Here is a 15,953-nt window from a genome sequence, read left to right as displayed (position 1 = left end):
CAAGAAGCAGTTCACTATCAAAATGTATCTCTTATTTATAGTGGGCTTGACCATTTTGACATAGAAAAACATCACAGAGATATCTTTAGGGTTTTTGAGATTTAAATGTGGTGGATGACTACACCTAGAAAACTGAAATATTGTATTTTTTTATAAGGAGCTAAATATTGCAAAAAAAAATGACGAGGAAGCTAGTCGTATATATGACACTACTTCAAATGAGTTTTCTATATAATTAATTTGTTTAATCTGTTGTTCAAAATTAATTGGTATTCAATAGTGTTTTCTTATTAGTATATGTTTTTGTAGACATGGATTCATCACTATTTTTCAAGTATTGGAGGTGAGACTTGATTGGGAGTACGGGTAGAGACATAAAACTACATGCCTAAATAGACACCAATATTAGCTGAGAAGGAAGTCATTGCAGAAGATGCAGTGTCGATAGTTAAAGTCTATGAATGTGCGTCGTCTTGTTACTCTTTCATGGCTTTGTACATGAGGGTCTAGATATTGACACATTTGCCTGAGGAATTTTGGGGAAGACAAGACTGCATTACATATAGAAATGATAAAGATGAGAGGCCAGTAGCTATAGTTCGAAACAATAGGATGCATTTTTTAGAATCGTTACATTTCATTGTATTTTGTGTGCAATATTATAATATTACATTATATATGGTTTTGGATTTTTCTTGTTCAATTGTTATTTTTGATGTTTTTTAAGGTTATTGCATTATAGAATGCATATGAACTTGTATAACATGTTGAGTTTTGTTCTTATGGAATTCACATACAAAAAATAATGAGTTTTTAATTATTACTACATGAATCAAAGAAAAAATATAACAAGATTTAAAGTATTATAAAAAAGATCAATTCAAATTAAATCACTCTAATCAAACAAATTATATAGTGTTTTTATGGTGGGATTATAATGACAAAAGTGAAAATCTAAAACTCAATATTGACGAATTTGAAAATAATATCAAAACATGCAAGAAAGCTATAAAACCTGACGCACAAGGCACCCAAAGTTTGTCTTTCTTATCCAATCCCTTTTTTACTATCTACATATATTTAATTACGGGCATTAATCATTCTAATTCAAAGAAGCTTTATAATTTTGAAAATTTAATCAAGAATTCTTTTGGTTAGAATTTTGACATCTCGGTTCGTCAAGATGTCTTTTCCTTTATTAATCACTTATGATGGTTAGAGTTTTCATCTTTATAAACTCATTTTATATATATATATATATATATTATATATATATATATATATATATATATATATATATATATATATATATATATATATATATATATATATATATATATATATATATATATATATATATATATATATATATTATATATATATATATATATATATATATATATATATATATATATATATATATATATATATATATATATATATATATATATATATATATATATATATATATATATGATAACTCCGATAATTCTTCACTACATATTCGTATAATAAAATTCACCGTTGGATTGAAAGGTATTAGCATATAGATCATCTCTATAAAATTTAACATCAATCGAAACTCATTTGATATGTTAAAGAGAATAATTGAAATCAATAGTTTTGTTAAAGTTTCGTAAAACGTTAGTTTTAATGTATCTCGTTAACATTTTAAATGATTTCTGATTGATATTAAATTTTATAGACATCATCTATATGATAATATCTTCCAATCCAACGATGGATCACATCTGTAACACTTCAGTAATTTGCTAGGGGTTGCCCATCGAAAATTATGACTGTTTGGGCCGCGTGGGGATGTCTCTCGCAAATTATGACCGTTTGGGCCGCATGGGGTGCCCCCTCGCAAAATCTCATCGATAAATGCAATTTTGCTTCCCGGTACGCTCACTCCCAATTCATTTCCTCTTTCTTCTCAGCAATCCTTCTTCTCTCTTCTCTCCCATTTTTCAGCAACCTTCAAACTATCTTCTTCCTTCAAACATATCAAATTTCTTCTTCCATAAAAAATTCAACAATACTGAAATTAGGTAAATATTAATGTTTTACTTTAATTTCTATTAGTTTATAATTTACATTCACTTAATCAATTTTGTTATTTTTTATTTTCTGTTTTGCATGTATCAATTTATTCATATAAATGTATCAAATTTAGCTAAAAGGGAGCTTCAAATTTAAGTGTGCAATTTTTTTTCTTTGGTGTTTTATTAAAAAATATTTATATTTGTTTCGTAGCATGGGTTATTTGTTATGAATTTTGTGAAAAATTGAATGCACAATCAAAAGATGAAATGTTAAATAATTATTGACACTACAAGAAAAACCTTATATAGTTAGGAGATTTTGTTAGAGGTAATACTCATCACTAAATAAATAATGTTGCTTGGGATTAAACCCATCACAATATCCAAAACATAAAAAATTACATAAATAAAATACGTGGGGTGACCCATCGCAAATATGGCAAATGAAATTTTTAAATTGGTCATTGCCAAGGGTTTCTCCTTGCAAAACAAAATGGCGCCAAAAATGGAATTTATTGGGCTGACAAATGTCATTATTTGTGAGGGGTAGTCCCCAGCAAAATCTATTTGTTCAGTTTGTAAGGGGTAACATTTCACCAATTATGACCGTTAAGTCAAATCAGCAAACAAACTGTAATTATTATGCCTACTAAGTCTGCCACACGTCTGCAACACGTCAGAACTTTGCTAGGGACTGCCCCTTGCAAATTATGGCCGTTTGGGACGCGTGGGGTGCCCCATCATAAAATCTCATGGATAAATGCAACCTTCGCGTCCCTGTACGCTCACTCCCAATTCAATTCCTCATTCTTCTCAACAATCCTTCTTCTCTCTTCTCTCCCATTTTCAGCAACCTTCAAACTCTCTTCTTCTTTCAAACATCTTCCATTTCTTCTTCCTTCAAATATTAAATAATACTGAAATTAGGTAAATATTAATATTTTATTTTAATTTCTATTAGTTTATAATTTACATTCACTTATTCAATTTGTTATTTTTGGTTTTATATTTTGCATGTATCAATTTATTCATATAAATGTGTCAGATTTCGCCAAATGGGAGCTTCAAATTTAGGTGGTGTAGGATTTTTATTTGTTCATTTATACAAGGTATTTTTTTTAAGATTTAGGTGTATTTGGTATTGATCCGTGTTGATATTGTGAAACTTTACGTGAGTATAGCTTAATCAGATATATGGACAATGGGAAGAGTGAGGCACAATGAACTGATCTTAAGCTAATTTGTTTACCAAAGAGGAGAGTTACCATTACCAACTAGAAAATGGAACCCATCATGAAGAGTAATAATGGGTTTAATAATGTTGCACAAGAATATTAAGGCATGCTCAACCTTTCGTTTATCCCACAAAGCACTATGTCAAATATACTTATGAGACAAAACTTGGACCCAAAGCTTATGTTAATAATGAAATAAACTCCACACCAATTTCTCAATAAGGGTCATGTTTGTGATCCAGCCTCTCGAGTTCTGAAGCCACCATAATGCTTAAGAGTGGTAAAATATTTCTAATTACAAGGCTCCAGCCGTCATTCTCACCATTCTTCACCTAAATTAAATTTTGAGTAATCTTATCAAATATGTTACAAAGAGTAGTAGGAAGATAATGAATTTTCTTAGTATAAACTGGGATAGAATAAGTCATAGATTTGCCAAGACAAACTCTCCCTGATTTATTAAGTAAGGCCCCATTCCAAGAGGCTAAACTCCTTTGAAGTGGCTTAAATATGTGAGTGCAACTTCCGTTAAATATATTTTGTATGATGTCAAAACTAGGATACTTTAGCGTTAATGTATATTGGACGGTATCCTCTTGTTGTACCCCAAAATTTGTCCTCCACTTTTTCATCTTTCCATCCAGCCACTTGACTTGGGGGTCAGTTGCATATATTCATAACTCATTCATATGCATCATTAATCCATTAGTAGATCACTATAGATTCAAAACTCTTGGTTTGTGAAGCTAGGGTTGGCATATGGAACAACTTCAAAAGCATGGCTTGGCTATTCATCAGAGGATATGGGATGTGACACCCTAATCATTTGATGATAGAGGTATGGACTCAACAAGGGGCTATCTAAGCAATCCGCAGGGGTCTTCAAACCCCTAGTCCTTGGCTTTGAGGTTGTGAACCTTTTGGTTTCCATTGAGGTAGTGGGAACCCTGGTTGTGGTTCATGGCAATGATGCACCACTAGAGTTGACCTCCCACCTGGCTTGAAATTCTCGATTGATACATAGCTTTGAACTTTGACCTAGTAAACCTTAATTCATGGTGTTATGTGATTGATTCAAGACATGTTTGCATTCATGTTTCATTGACCTCATGGTCTCATGATCCATTTGATCTGAGTCTTATTTTCATTCCCACTTCAACCCTTATTTTCATGGTTATTAAAATGTCAAGATTCATGCTTTGATGTATAGTCCCATTGATACAAGTTCATTGTCCACTTGATCAAGTCATTCCATGACCCATTAATTCAATTTCATTCATTCATTCAAAGAAAGTCAAGCCATTATGCCTCTCACATGAGCCCGTGCATCAAAACGAAGGAAAAAACAATTTTTATGATGGAAATCGATTCCCACATCTTGGGTAATCGATTTCCCTACTCCCAGTAGCCAAAAAAAGATTTTTCATGTTGGAAATCGATTCCCACATTTGGGGAATCGATTTCCCTGCTTCTAGTGGCCAAAAATGCATTTTCAAGGTGATTTGGAGCCAAAAAAAACCATTTTTCGTGTTGGAAATCGATTTCCTTGCTTCCAGTGGCCAAAAATACATTTCTAGGTGATGGAAATCGATTCCCATGTTTTGGGAAATCGATTTCCCCTAGGACAGTAGCAAAATATACTGCATTTTCAACAGTAATGCAGTTTTCATTTGCCCTCCAAATCAGTTCCAATGCTTGCATCAATACACATTGAAATCTCTACACAATTATGTAGCAACCAACCATATCATTCATGCATTGGACTAAGCTCTTAACACTTCAATTCACCAACCTTTTCAACATTTGTGAGTTACTCATAACAGTCTCAAACTAACTCCAAACCACACCAAACTAACTCCAAACCTCTTCAATATAATTCCAAACCATTTTAACTAATTCCAAGCCTTATTTAACCAATTCCATGCCTCATTTAACCAATTCCAAGCCTCACAAAACTAACTCCAAACCTCCATTTGATCCAACCCTGTGACCTATATAAACACATCACTCTCATCACACCAAAGCTTTCTCAGAATTTGATCATCACTCTCAAATTACTCATTGCAAATTCAACTTTTCTCACTTCATCTTCTCCAATTCTTCACCCTACACCAAAGCTCAAACCACCATTGGAGAAAGCTTCACATTGAAGTTTGTTATCAATTTAGCTAAACCTCTTGCATTCAACAATCATCCCTACTTTCACATAATCAACATCAACAACAACAATTCAATTCAGAATTTTTCGGAGTTGATTCTTGAAGAGGAGGAGTTCATAGTAGAAGTAGAAGATTAAAGGTTCAAAGTAGCATACCTCTGGTTTTCTCTTCTTCATCTTCATCACCTCCAAATTTCAACAAGTTCCAAGACAATCCTCTGTATTGTAGGTCGGTGAATCTTCATCTTTGCTTGTTTGCTGAATTTTTGATACCACATTGTAGATTATATAGTGGAGAAACAAAACCCCAAGATTTGATGGTTTGATTCTCCTCCACTTCCATTTAATTTCAGATTTTGTGCTTAGGGTTCTTGACTTTAACGGCTCAATTTCCAGAATTAATTAATTTGTGGTTAGAATGGATGAGGGATTAGGATAGAAGAGGTTGAGAGGAGTAAGAAAATGGTGCTTTTTCTTGATTCCGGCCAACTCCGCCGCCTCCGGCGCGGTGGTGCCGGAGCTCTTGTGGTGGTTCATTTTTGACATGAGATTGAATTTGGTATGTAGAGATGATGAATTATGGTTGCTGAATTTTTCTCCCATTTCCTTTGCAAATTTTGTTGGGCTTAGCCATTAAGCCCAATATTTTGCTTTCTACATCTCTGTTTTGCTTAGCAACATACTTGCTCAATCCAACTACACTTCTTGGTACTTAGGCTTAGGAATTTTAACATGGTTTTTTAATCAAACTTTGACTAACTATAACATGCTCCCTTAGATTAGTTTGATCATTTCTAACCATTAGACTAGGTTCTAACCTAGTTTTCAATTTAATCTGAACCCTCCGATTTAAATTGATCAAAGGAAATTTTGATCAATTAAATCCTTTGAACTTGTATAATCCCGCAGTCTGAATTGAGTGACTAAAAGACTAGTGGTCACTTGATAAGACTTTTTCTGTAAGCTATGGAGCTCAAGGCCTCAAGTCAGATTCTCAAGGCATCCTCAGTCATACCAAGCAATGGATAATACAAGCACATCAAAAATGAAAACTTCAAGAGCTTGTTAAATCAAAGTTAGAATCGTGTGGCATGAGCCTTAAGTAATAGAGAAAGAATGGGACTGGAGAATTCCTACCCCCATTCTGGATATCTTTGGGTATGGGACGAATGACCCGACGCTCATCGTACTCACCTCTATTCATAGACTTTAGCACAATTCTAATCATACGATTGACAAGTCTCTTTCTCTCTCTCTCTCTTCACAAAGCAACACAACAAGCAAAGACTACATCAACAACTTATCAATCGTGAATCTAGTTACACGACACGGGCCTTAAGCAATGGAGAAGGAATGGGACTAGAGAATTCCTACCCCCATTATGGATATCCTTGGGTATGGGATGAATGACCCAACACTCATCGTATTCACCTCTATTCATAGACTTTAGTGCAATTCGAATCGAACGATTGTTAAGGTCTTCATCATCAACACAAGAAACAACAAAGATTCTTCTCTCTCCACTTGAAAGTTAAGACGAGAGTTACATGCCACGAGCCTTAAGTAATAAAGAAGGAATGAGAATGAAGCTTTCCTACACTCATTCTGGATATCTTTGGGTGCGAGACGTTTGGCTCGTTGCTTATCGTATCCACCTTTACTCATAGACTTTAGTGTGATTCTTATTCTACAACTACCAAGTCTACTCATTCTCCATTCTAATCATTTCAATTCAACCATTCAATCATCTCTTCTTGCCTCTTTAATCACCTTTGTTTTCAACCCTAGTGGGCTGAACTACGAAAGCTCTGATTTCCTTATTGCACTATAAGGATACGTAGGCAGGAGAACCCAGTTTCTTCGCGAGCTACCCTATTTATCAATCAATCATTCTTCATTCATTCAATCGATACCATCTTTTTGAGATCAATCATACTTCTCCTTGGACTCCTTGTCTATCCTTTTGAGACGATCTAGCGACATTCCACCTCATCCCATCGAGAGTTGTTTGGCTCATACCCAAACATTTAATTCATTCTTTTCAGCTAAGACGCCACTTTTCTCTTTGATTAAGAGTCTATCCCTTCCTTGGATCCAAGATACTATTATTATTTGATCTTGAACTATTTTTTCCCCATCCAGTGATATACTGTTCCTTGTACACAATAATACTTTTTCTTGGGCCCCACTTTTACCCCTAGAAGACGTTGTAGCATCAATTTATCTTGTGAATTGAGAGTTGTTTGGCTCGTACCCAGACATTCAATTCATTCCTTTGGTTGAGAGACTTTTTTACTCTTTGATTCCATGTTCCATCCAGTTGTGGGTTCCCTTGATACTATTCTGTTGGTACAAATTATACTTTGCATCACTGTATGTCTCTCTCTCTATTTCTCGTGGCTCTGACTTTCTCATTGCACGATGAGAATATGTAGGCACGAGGATGCGAATCCTTGGCGAGCATACTTCTAATTATTCCTCTTTCGCCTTAGGGCATCATTCATATCTTTCACCATTCATTACCTACCTTCAATTATAAATCATTCACCTAGTGACATATTATTCCTTTGACATCGAAATACACCGTCTTTGGAATTCCATATACATCCTTTTAGGACGCCTAACATAAAGTTTGCATTTCTATCTAGAGTTGTTTGGCTCGTTACCCAGACATCTCTATGGTACAAATCCCATTTATATTCTGGATTCTAATATACTTTCACCTTTCGATTTCAAACAATACTTCTTCAGTCACTTATCACCAAATATTCAATTATGTAACTTCGGTCACTTCATTCCATTCATCTCCACGATGCACTCACATTCTACCTTCCTTCACTCCATGTGATATACCTATTCTTTGAGCCAAATAAACTATACCTTTGTGCTCCTTCTTGTACCTCCTTGTGAACCAAGAGTTTTTTGGCTCGTCTCCCAAACACCTAATTCCTCTCTTTTTCGGTGGTTCCAATACAGTGATACTATGTTGTAGGCTCTCACTTGTTGGTTCATACTTGTTTACTCTTGGGTTCATCTTTTCACCCTTGTTGGAGTTCAAATCATACAATTCTTTGGCTCAGACCATATTTTGATCACACTTCTTTTCATCTCCCGCCTCTACGAAGCTCTAAATTCCTCATTGCACTATGAGGATACGTAGGCATGAGGGCCCTAATCCTCACCGAGCACTTTATCTATTTCTTTTCCTTTTCCCATTCTTTTGCGAGTAATCTTTAGATAACACCTATTTGAGCGAGAACAATCAAAACGGTTCCCATGGAGTACCATAGATGTTAGGGGTGTTAATAATTTCCCCTTGCATAACCGAATTCCTTACCCAGCATATCTCTTTCCCCGGGGTTTTATCGATGTTTTCCCATCCCTTTGGGAATAAATAAAGTTCGATGGCGACACTTTTGTATGTTCGAACGTGCGATATATTCGGGTATATTTCCGCTAGCTTCAGCTGGCGACTCTGCTGGGGATACTTCACTACTTGGAGTACTTCCTAGTCGCTAAAAGGAGGCAAGCCTAGTTTCGATCGATTCTCTGTTAGCTTAGGTGTTTACCTTTATAGATTTACTCGCTTTATTTACCGCATCTACTTTATTATTCTAGATATTATCTGTTATGTTGTTGTTGGGTTGGGATAGACTACATGAAAAGAAAGCTCTATAACCGAGCTTAGTATACACATAGGATAAACTCGTGGATAATCGTGTACGCATGCGTTTCGCACATTGGGTTGTAACGAGAACCACACCCAGACTAGATTCACTTGGAAGTACTTTTGTCCTATGAGTATTCACTACGGTAGGGTATTTCCATTTTGAGTCGATGACTCTGGGAGGCCTTCTAGGGACCACCTGGGAGCATAGTCCACACCTGTGAGGGGGATATGGGTTTTTATTGCAGGAAGCCATAGACTCCACCTACCTTGATACTCATATTGCGTTGAACTTTTGAACCTACAGCAAATGGCATTTACAGACTGTTCAGAATGTATCATAGTTTTGAATTTGCATGACCTATATCATTCCATCATACATTATCATTCATCATAACAAACTTTTTGCATATGCATTTCTTTTCCAGGAACCCAAGAACCCAGTTTGTTGACTAAGATTCCGAGACAAAGCATGAATTCCGAAAGGAGAAGCACTCACAGTTACAAGTTCGTGGAGCCACAACTGACTATTTTGAGAGGATTGGGGGCACGTCTAGTTCTTGGAAACTGAGATGATTTCAAGACATCTTATGGCAACCTCTTGGGAATCCTAAACACTGAAGTCAATACCACTATTATGCATACTCTGGTGCAATTTTATGATCCTCCATTGAGATGCTTTACATTCCAGGATTACCAGTTGATACCCATGTTGGAAGAGTATTCACATATTCTAGGTATTAGGATCAAGAACCAAGTGCCTTATGTTCCCACTAAGGAGCTCCCCAAATACCAAGTCCTTGTTGAAGCCCTCCACATAGGGAAGAAGGAAGTGGAGTTGAACTTGAAACCTAAGGGGGGAATTCATGGCTTCACCTCAAAGTTTCTAGTAGATAAAGCCATTGCATTCGCCGAAGCTGAGAGTTGGACGACCTTCAACGCCATTCTAGCTCTACTAATCTATGGGATCGTATTGTTTCCGAACATGGAAGAATTCGTGGATCTGGCTACTATTCACATCTTTCTAACTCAGAACCCTGTTCCCACTCTTCTTGATGATACTTACTACTCCATCCACGTGAGGACCCAAAAGAAGAAGGGAACCATCATCTACTACACCCCTTTGTTGTATAGATGGTTTATTTCACATCTACCCAACAAAGGTCCTTTCATTGAAAACAAAGCCAATTTTAAATGGTCTCAGTGGATCATGTCCTTGAACGCCGAAGACATCTCCTGGTATTCTCGAATTTACGACAGCGTCAAACTCATCCTCAACTATGGTGATTTTCCTAATGTACCTCTTCTTGGTACGAAATGGGGAATCAATTACAATCTGAGGTTGGCATTACGACAGTTGGGATACCCCATGGTAGATAATCCTGATCTCAAAAGTGTAGAGGGTTTCGTCTTGTATGAAGGGGTTGAAGATCCAGAGTTAGTCAAGAAGATTGTCAAGGCTTGGGGATCAATTTGTCCTCAAGGGAGAGCAGAAATGGGTAGGAAGAATTGCATTGCCAAGGAATCTTACACCAAATGGGTAAAAGACAGGGTCAATGAGATATTGCTGCCATTCCGTCTGAACCGTCCATGAGCATCAAGCCTTTTGAACTAGTGACCTATCAAACTTTGGAGGTCGATGAGCTGAAAAGAGTTATCAAATCCCTAGAGAAAGAGAACGCCGACCTCAAGTCTAGACTTGGTAAGATCTCCTTAGAGAAAGAAACTTTGAAGTTCAAATTGAACCAAAAGAGAGACAGGGTGCGTCGAGCAGATGACGAAGTGCAAACTGAGGTATTCAAAAGAATAAAAGTGGGTGATACAGTCAAGGGAGCTTATGCTAGTTTGATAGCAAAGAAGAAACGATTAGCCGAGACTCAATACTAGGCTTGTAAAGTAGAGCTTAATTACAAAGAACGGGTCAAGAAACTCCGAGACCAGCTGGAAGCTTGCAAGAAAGGGCTGAAGGATGAGCAAAGTCGCGCCAAGTAGTTAGAGGTCACTCTTCGCCAAAATCAGTATGAGCTGGACCGGAGACCTAAGGAGATCCGTGAGCTAAAAGAGCAATCGTGCAAGAACCTGAAAGACACCAACCTACTCTAACAAGAGAATGATCGTCTGAAGAAACACAATGAACATCTTGAAGAACTCCTCAACCAAAAGGAAGCATTTGTGAGAAGCATTTTAGATGGACCTGATCATGATCTACCACCTGACTTCCCCGAAGGAAGCATGGTATTGGGGGAAAGGAGTGCACGCCTGACCCCGTTCGCTGAACAAGCTACTTAAAACTTCTCAGATTTGTTACAAAGTGTTTCTGCATTTCATTATTGTTTCTAGGTTAATATCCGATAGGGTTAATGTTGTGACTCTTGTAGCCCAGCGGGCAAATTATTGATATGTACTTGTATCCCAGTCGTTTGATATATGAATAAAAGAGTTTCTTGGCTACTGACTTCATAAATTGTCTCTCTCTTTATGTTTTGTATTTGCTTATGTTGATAAACAAACTCAAGGATTCCTTGAAAATTTCTTCCTTTATAAAAATGAATATAACATAAATAAATATGCATATAGCAAAATATTTCACATACATACATGCATCCACGCATTTATTTGTCATAAGCTTCCAAAAAACAAAATGTTTATTGATCGGGAAAATAGCAAGAGTATTATTATGCCGATATAGTAATGAGAGGGATGTTTCCCAAAAATCGATCTCGAGGATTACACAGCAATATATGAGTAAACAGTCACTCAATTGAACAAAAGTAATAGTTTTGGGTTTTGTAAAATTCACTGTAAGGGAAAATAAAACAAATAAATATTTTCACATATTATAATAATATGCCAAGGATGGTGTGTGAAAATCTCCTGTAATGACCCTTGAGTGTATATCTCCTTAATAATGAGAATTGTTTCAATTAGCGGATCTTAAGATTGTTTCCCCCTAAGACCTCGGAGGAAAACCTTTGGTGTTCAATCTAACCTCTAAGTATTTAGGTGACTATGATGAAACCAAGTCATTTTAATTTAATAAGAATAACCCGGTAACCATAGGGTATCCCTAGTACTACCTTAACAATTGCAATCCTGCTAATCGTTAACCATACATCAATCTTGATTTTTCTGATAAAGAAAGCATTACGTAAATTACACAGTGAAATATATAACAAATAACATATATTAAGGAAATTCTAACATCAGAGTCATTACATGATCAATTCAAGGACACCCCCCTGGCATTTGGGGGTTTAGCCTTTCATATTATTCAAATAAGATACAAGATAAAATTGAGACATTACAAAAAGTTCGGAATTCTGCTGATCTTCAATCGCGTCCACTCTTGAAGGATCTCTGTTCTTCATGGCTTTCCACTCCTTTAATCTGTATCGTCCCTGGTTTACGATCGTGAAAAAAAATCCCTCTCTCCATATTCAAATCCCTGTAAATAGTTCCCGATGATAATTTTTATCTAGCAAAATTCCAAAATGCCCTCTGGGATAAGCTGTGCCAAAAACAGCACAAAACTGGAAAATCAAGTGTCCAAGCCAACACTGGCCGTGTTAGGCAACACGACCGACCGTGTTGGGCTTCTGGAGCAAAAGGCTTGACACGCCCCTTTAGGGAGGCTGACACGGGCCTTGTCAGCTGACATGGGCACCCGCGTCAGCTCCCTATTTTCCTCTTCCAAGTGCCTTCTTCTGACACAGCCCGTGTTGGGCAACACGGGTGGCCGTGTCAAGACTACTGTACTGTCAAATTTTCTTCTTTCGACGGGCCTAGAACGTCCGATTTGCTTGTTTATCCCTCCAGTACTCTTGCTTACACCTGGAACCAATAGAGCTACCACAAAGGGACATAAAATGGAGTATAATGATGCATATAACATGTAATCAACAACTGGAAACAACAGTGCAAAACATCTAAATTACTAAACAAAACAATAAAATAAATGGACTAATGTGTTACCGACTTCGTACAAAGTTGCTGAATGAGTGTCAGAAAACAAGTAGAATTGGAGACTGGTCACTTACCATCTCCATATTTCCAGTGAAAAAACGACGACTTGTCATCACTATTTCACCCGTCCAAACAAACTAAGGATCGTGGTTGATTTTGAATCTGACAACGATGTTATCCATGAATCTCTCGCCCAAGTCCAGGGCAGAATGAATCTCTTTCAAGGGAACATGGAGGCCATCTTGGAACTCCTCCAGACTCAGAGGACTTCTACCTCTGCTAACCCTGCTGATGTCAATGTCACCCATGCTGCTGGGGTGACCAATCCTACTACTGTTGTTGGTGTTACCGTTGAAACTCCGGTGGAGATTCTAGTACCGACTACTGGGAACCATCAAGTGGTCCCTGTTGATCTGAATAGGCTTGCTGATGCCTACCCCTGGGGAATGCCCTAAAACTTTGTTGCTCACTTTATCAATGGGGGTGCTTTCTTCCCTTATCCGACTCTCGCTGCCCCTATTGCTGTTGGAAACACTATTTTCCCCTGGGGTGTGCCCACTGTCTAAACTCCTCCGGTGGATGCTGCCAACCCTGAGGACAATCAAGGTCAGGTTCTCAATGAAAACCTAACGTTGAAGGCGAATACCGAGGCTCGCGCCTCCACTTTCAGGTTCCTGCCCAGACTGCCCAACCTATGAGTACAACCCAAGATGCTCCGTTCAGTTACCCTGGGGCAACTTTTGTGCCCATGCTGACTTATGCACCCACCAATCCTGCACTCCAGTATGTACAGACTGGGGCACCTCAGGCCCCTAATGCTTAGGCTGGAGGACAGTATCCTCGCATGGTGCATGCTTCTCAAACAGTACCTCCTGGTTTCTCCTATCCACCGCAAATGTTGTTTGCTCCATAGAATGTGCATGTTCAAGTGATAGCTCCAGAAACCTCTCGACCAGCCAGTCAGGTCGCTCTCCCTGCTGTTGATTCGGCCAGGCCAGCAGATTATCAGTTGTTAGACGACATAATAAGGGTTATTGAGGGTTTCTCCGCCTTTGGTATCGATGCTCGAGATTTTTGCCTCGTTCCGAATGTGGTACTTCCACAAAAGTTCAAGGTGCCAGACCTCCCGAAGTACAAAGGTATAAGCTGCCCTCGTAGTCATATCACAATGTATTGCAGAAAGATGGCGTTGTAGATCGACAATGACGACTTGTTGATCCATTGCTTCCAAGACAGTCTGTCTGGAGCTTCTCTGGATTGGTACATGAGTTTAAAACGCACCAAGATTAGGTCCTGGAGAGATCTATATGAGGCATTCCTGAAACAGTACAAGTATAATCTCGATATGGCTCCAACCAGGTTGCAATTACATAATCAAGCGCAGAGATCCAATGAGACCTTTAAAGAGTATGCTCAGTGTTGGCCTGAGATGGCGTCTAGGGTCAGACCAACATTGTCAGATAATGAACTTGTGGATATCTTCATGGGTACGCTCCAAGGGTTGTATTAAGAGAAGATGATTGGGAGTTCGTCTATAAACTTTGTAGATATGGTAACTATCGGTGAGCGTGTAGAAAATGGGCTGAAATCAGGGAAGATCACATATACAACCGCTCTGCAAACAACAAACAAGAGGTCACATGGGGGCTTCGCAAAAAAGAAAGAGGGGAAGACAAATGTTGTGACGGCAAGTGTCTACCCCCAGTATCAGTTTCCGATGGCCCCTATGCCATACTATCCTTATTCGTATGTCGCCGCTACTCAATATCAACAACCGCCATGTCAGTACCAGCTGCAGCAGAGCAATCAACAACCAGCACCTGCTCAGAGATCAGAATTAACAATACAACCGTGACAACAAAGGATAAGGTCGAGGTCAGAATAACAGGAATAGTTTTGGTAATCATCCTCAGATTGATAAAATTTCGGTGACGTATACTGAACTGGTGCCATATTTGATTCACGTAGGGGCTATTGTACCAAAAGAACTCCCAGCAACCTCTCCTCCCTTTCATCGTAATCATAACCCTAATGCCTCCTGTACCTTCCACGCAGGGTATATAGGATATTCCATAGAGGATTGCTGGACTCTCAAGAAGAGGATTCAAGAGTTGATTGATCAAGAGGTTCTGTCTTTCTCCGAGGAAAAACCCAACGTGAAAATGAATCCACTGCCTAATCATGGCGGTTCAACAGTCAACGCCGTGATCAAAGAGGAAACATCAGAAATTGTACTAAGGGCTGACGATGTAAAGACTCCGCTGTCAGTTGTGTTGAAGAGGCTTGAATAGTTTGGGTTCCTAGCAGGTATACATGATGATTGTGTAGTATATGAGTATGATCCAGACAATTGCGACGAGTTAAGGGGTTGTGTGCAAGAGCTGATGGATCAGGGGTTGATACAATTCTCCAAGACCAGGGCAGTAGAAGAAGTTGCAGTAATCGAACCAATAACTATTGTGTATAGGAAAAAGAAGGTCGAAGCTCCTCCCAAGAGGATTCAGCCGATTCATTTCCATGTCCCCAGTCCGTTTCCGTATCAGAATACCAAGGCGGTGCCTTGGAACTATGAGATAACAACGTATCTGGGTGGAAAAGAAATTCGTATTCCTAACACCGAAATCGTCAACATCACTGGAACGGGAGGCATGACTCGCAGTGGCCGTGTATTCGCTCCAAAGTACACTCTTAGGGTGTCTCTATCACCCATAATTATCCCGCCTAAAGAGAAGGTCATTCTTATTGCTACTCCGCAGGCAAGGGAAACTGTACCTGCCACTCCGAACATGACGATTGTTCCAGCGCCGACGAATGTTATTGCCAACAAAGCTACAGAATCTGAAATGTCTAAAGGTAAAGGGCTGATGGTTGAGAACGAAGATCAC

The 15,953-nt window shown here is 38.2% G+C and overlaps 2 protein-coding genes across 2 annotated transcripts; both read left to right on the top strand.

The window, feature by feature from the left end:
- Positions 1-9,814: 9,814 nt before the first annotated feature.
- LOC127123753 (uncharacterized) lies at positions 9,815-10,699 on the top strand. The gene has a single exon (XM_051053953.1). It carries the CDS (start codon positions 9,815-9,817, stop codon positions 10,697-10,699), a length of 885 nt encoding a protein of 294 aa, XP_050909910.1.
- A 2,599-nt stretch (positions 10,700-13,298) lies between these two features.
- On the top strand, positions 13,299-15,359 carry LOC127123752 (uncharacterized). Its single transcript, XM_051053952.1, has 5 exons — positions 13,299-13,442; positions 13,982-14,207; positions 14,301-14,555; positions 14,643-14,849; positions 15,037-15,359. The coding sequence occupies exons 1-5, from the start codon at positions 13,299-13,301 to the stop codon at positions 15,357-15,359; spliced, it is 1,155 nt and encodes a 384-aa protein (XP_050909909.1).
- Positions 15,360-15,953: the final 594 nt, after the last annotated feature.

The sequence above is a fragment of the Lathyrus oleraceus genome, chromosome 2, assembly GCF_024323335.1.
Source record: "Lathyrus oleraceus cultivar Zhongwan6 chromosome 2, CAAS_Psat_ZW6_1.0, whole genome shotgun sequence".
Lineage (NCBI taxonomy): Eukaryota > Viridiplantae > Streptophyta > Magnoliopsida > Fabales > Fabaceae > Lathyrus > Lathyrus oleraceus.
The sequence above is the reverse complement of the archived record's forward strand: the minus strand, read 5'-3'. Positions and strand labels throughout refer to the sequence as shown.

Coding starts and splice junctions, on each gene's coding strand:
- LOC127123753 (XM_051053953.1), top strand. CDS start 9,815: ATGTTGGAAGAGTATTCACATATTCTAGGTATTAGGATCAAGAACCAA.
- LOC127123752 (XM_051053952.1), top strand. CDS start 13,299: ATGGAGGCCATCTTGGAACTCCTCCAGACTCAGAGGACTTCTACCTCT. Junction 14,208..14,300: donor AGACCTCCCGAAGTACAAAG/GTATAAGCTGCC, acceptor ATTGCTTCCAAG/ACAGTCTGTCTGGAGCTTCT. Junction 14,556..14,642: donor ACTTGTGGATATCTTCATGG/GTACGCTCCAAG, acceptor GTGAGCGTGTAG/AAAATGGGCTGAAATCAGGG.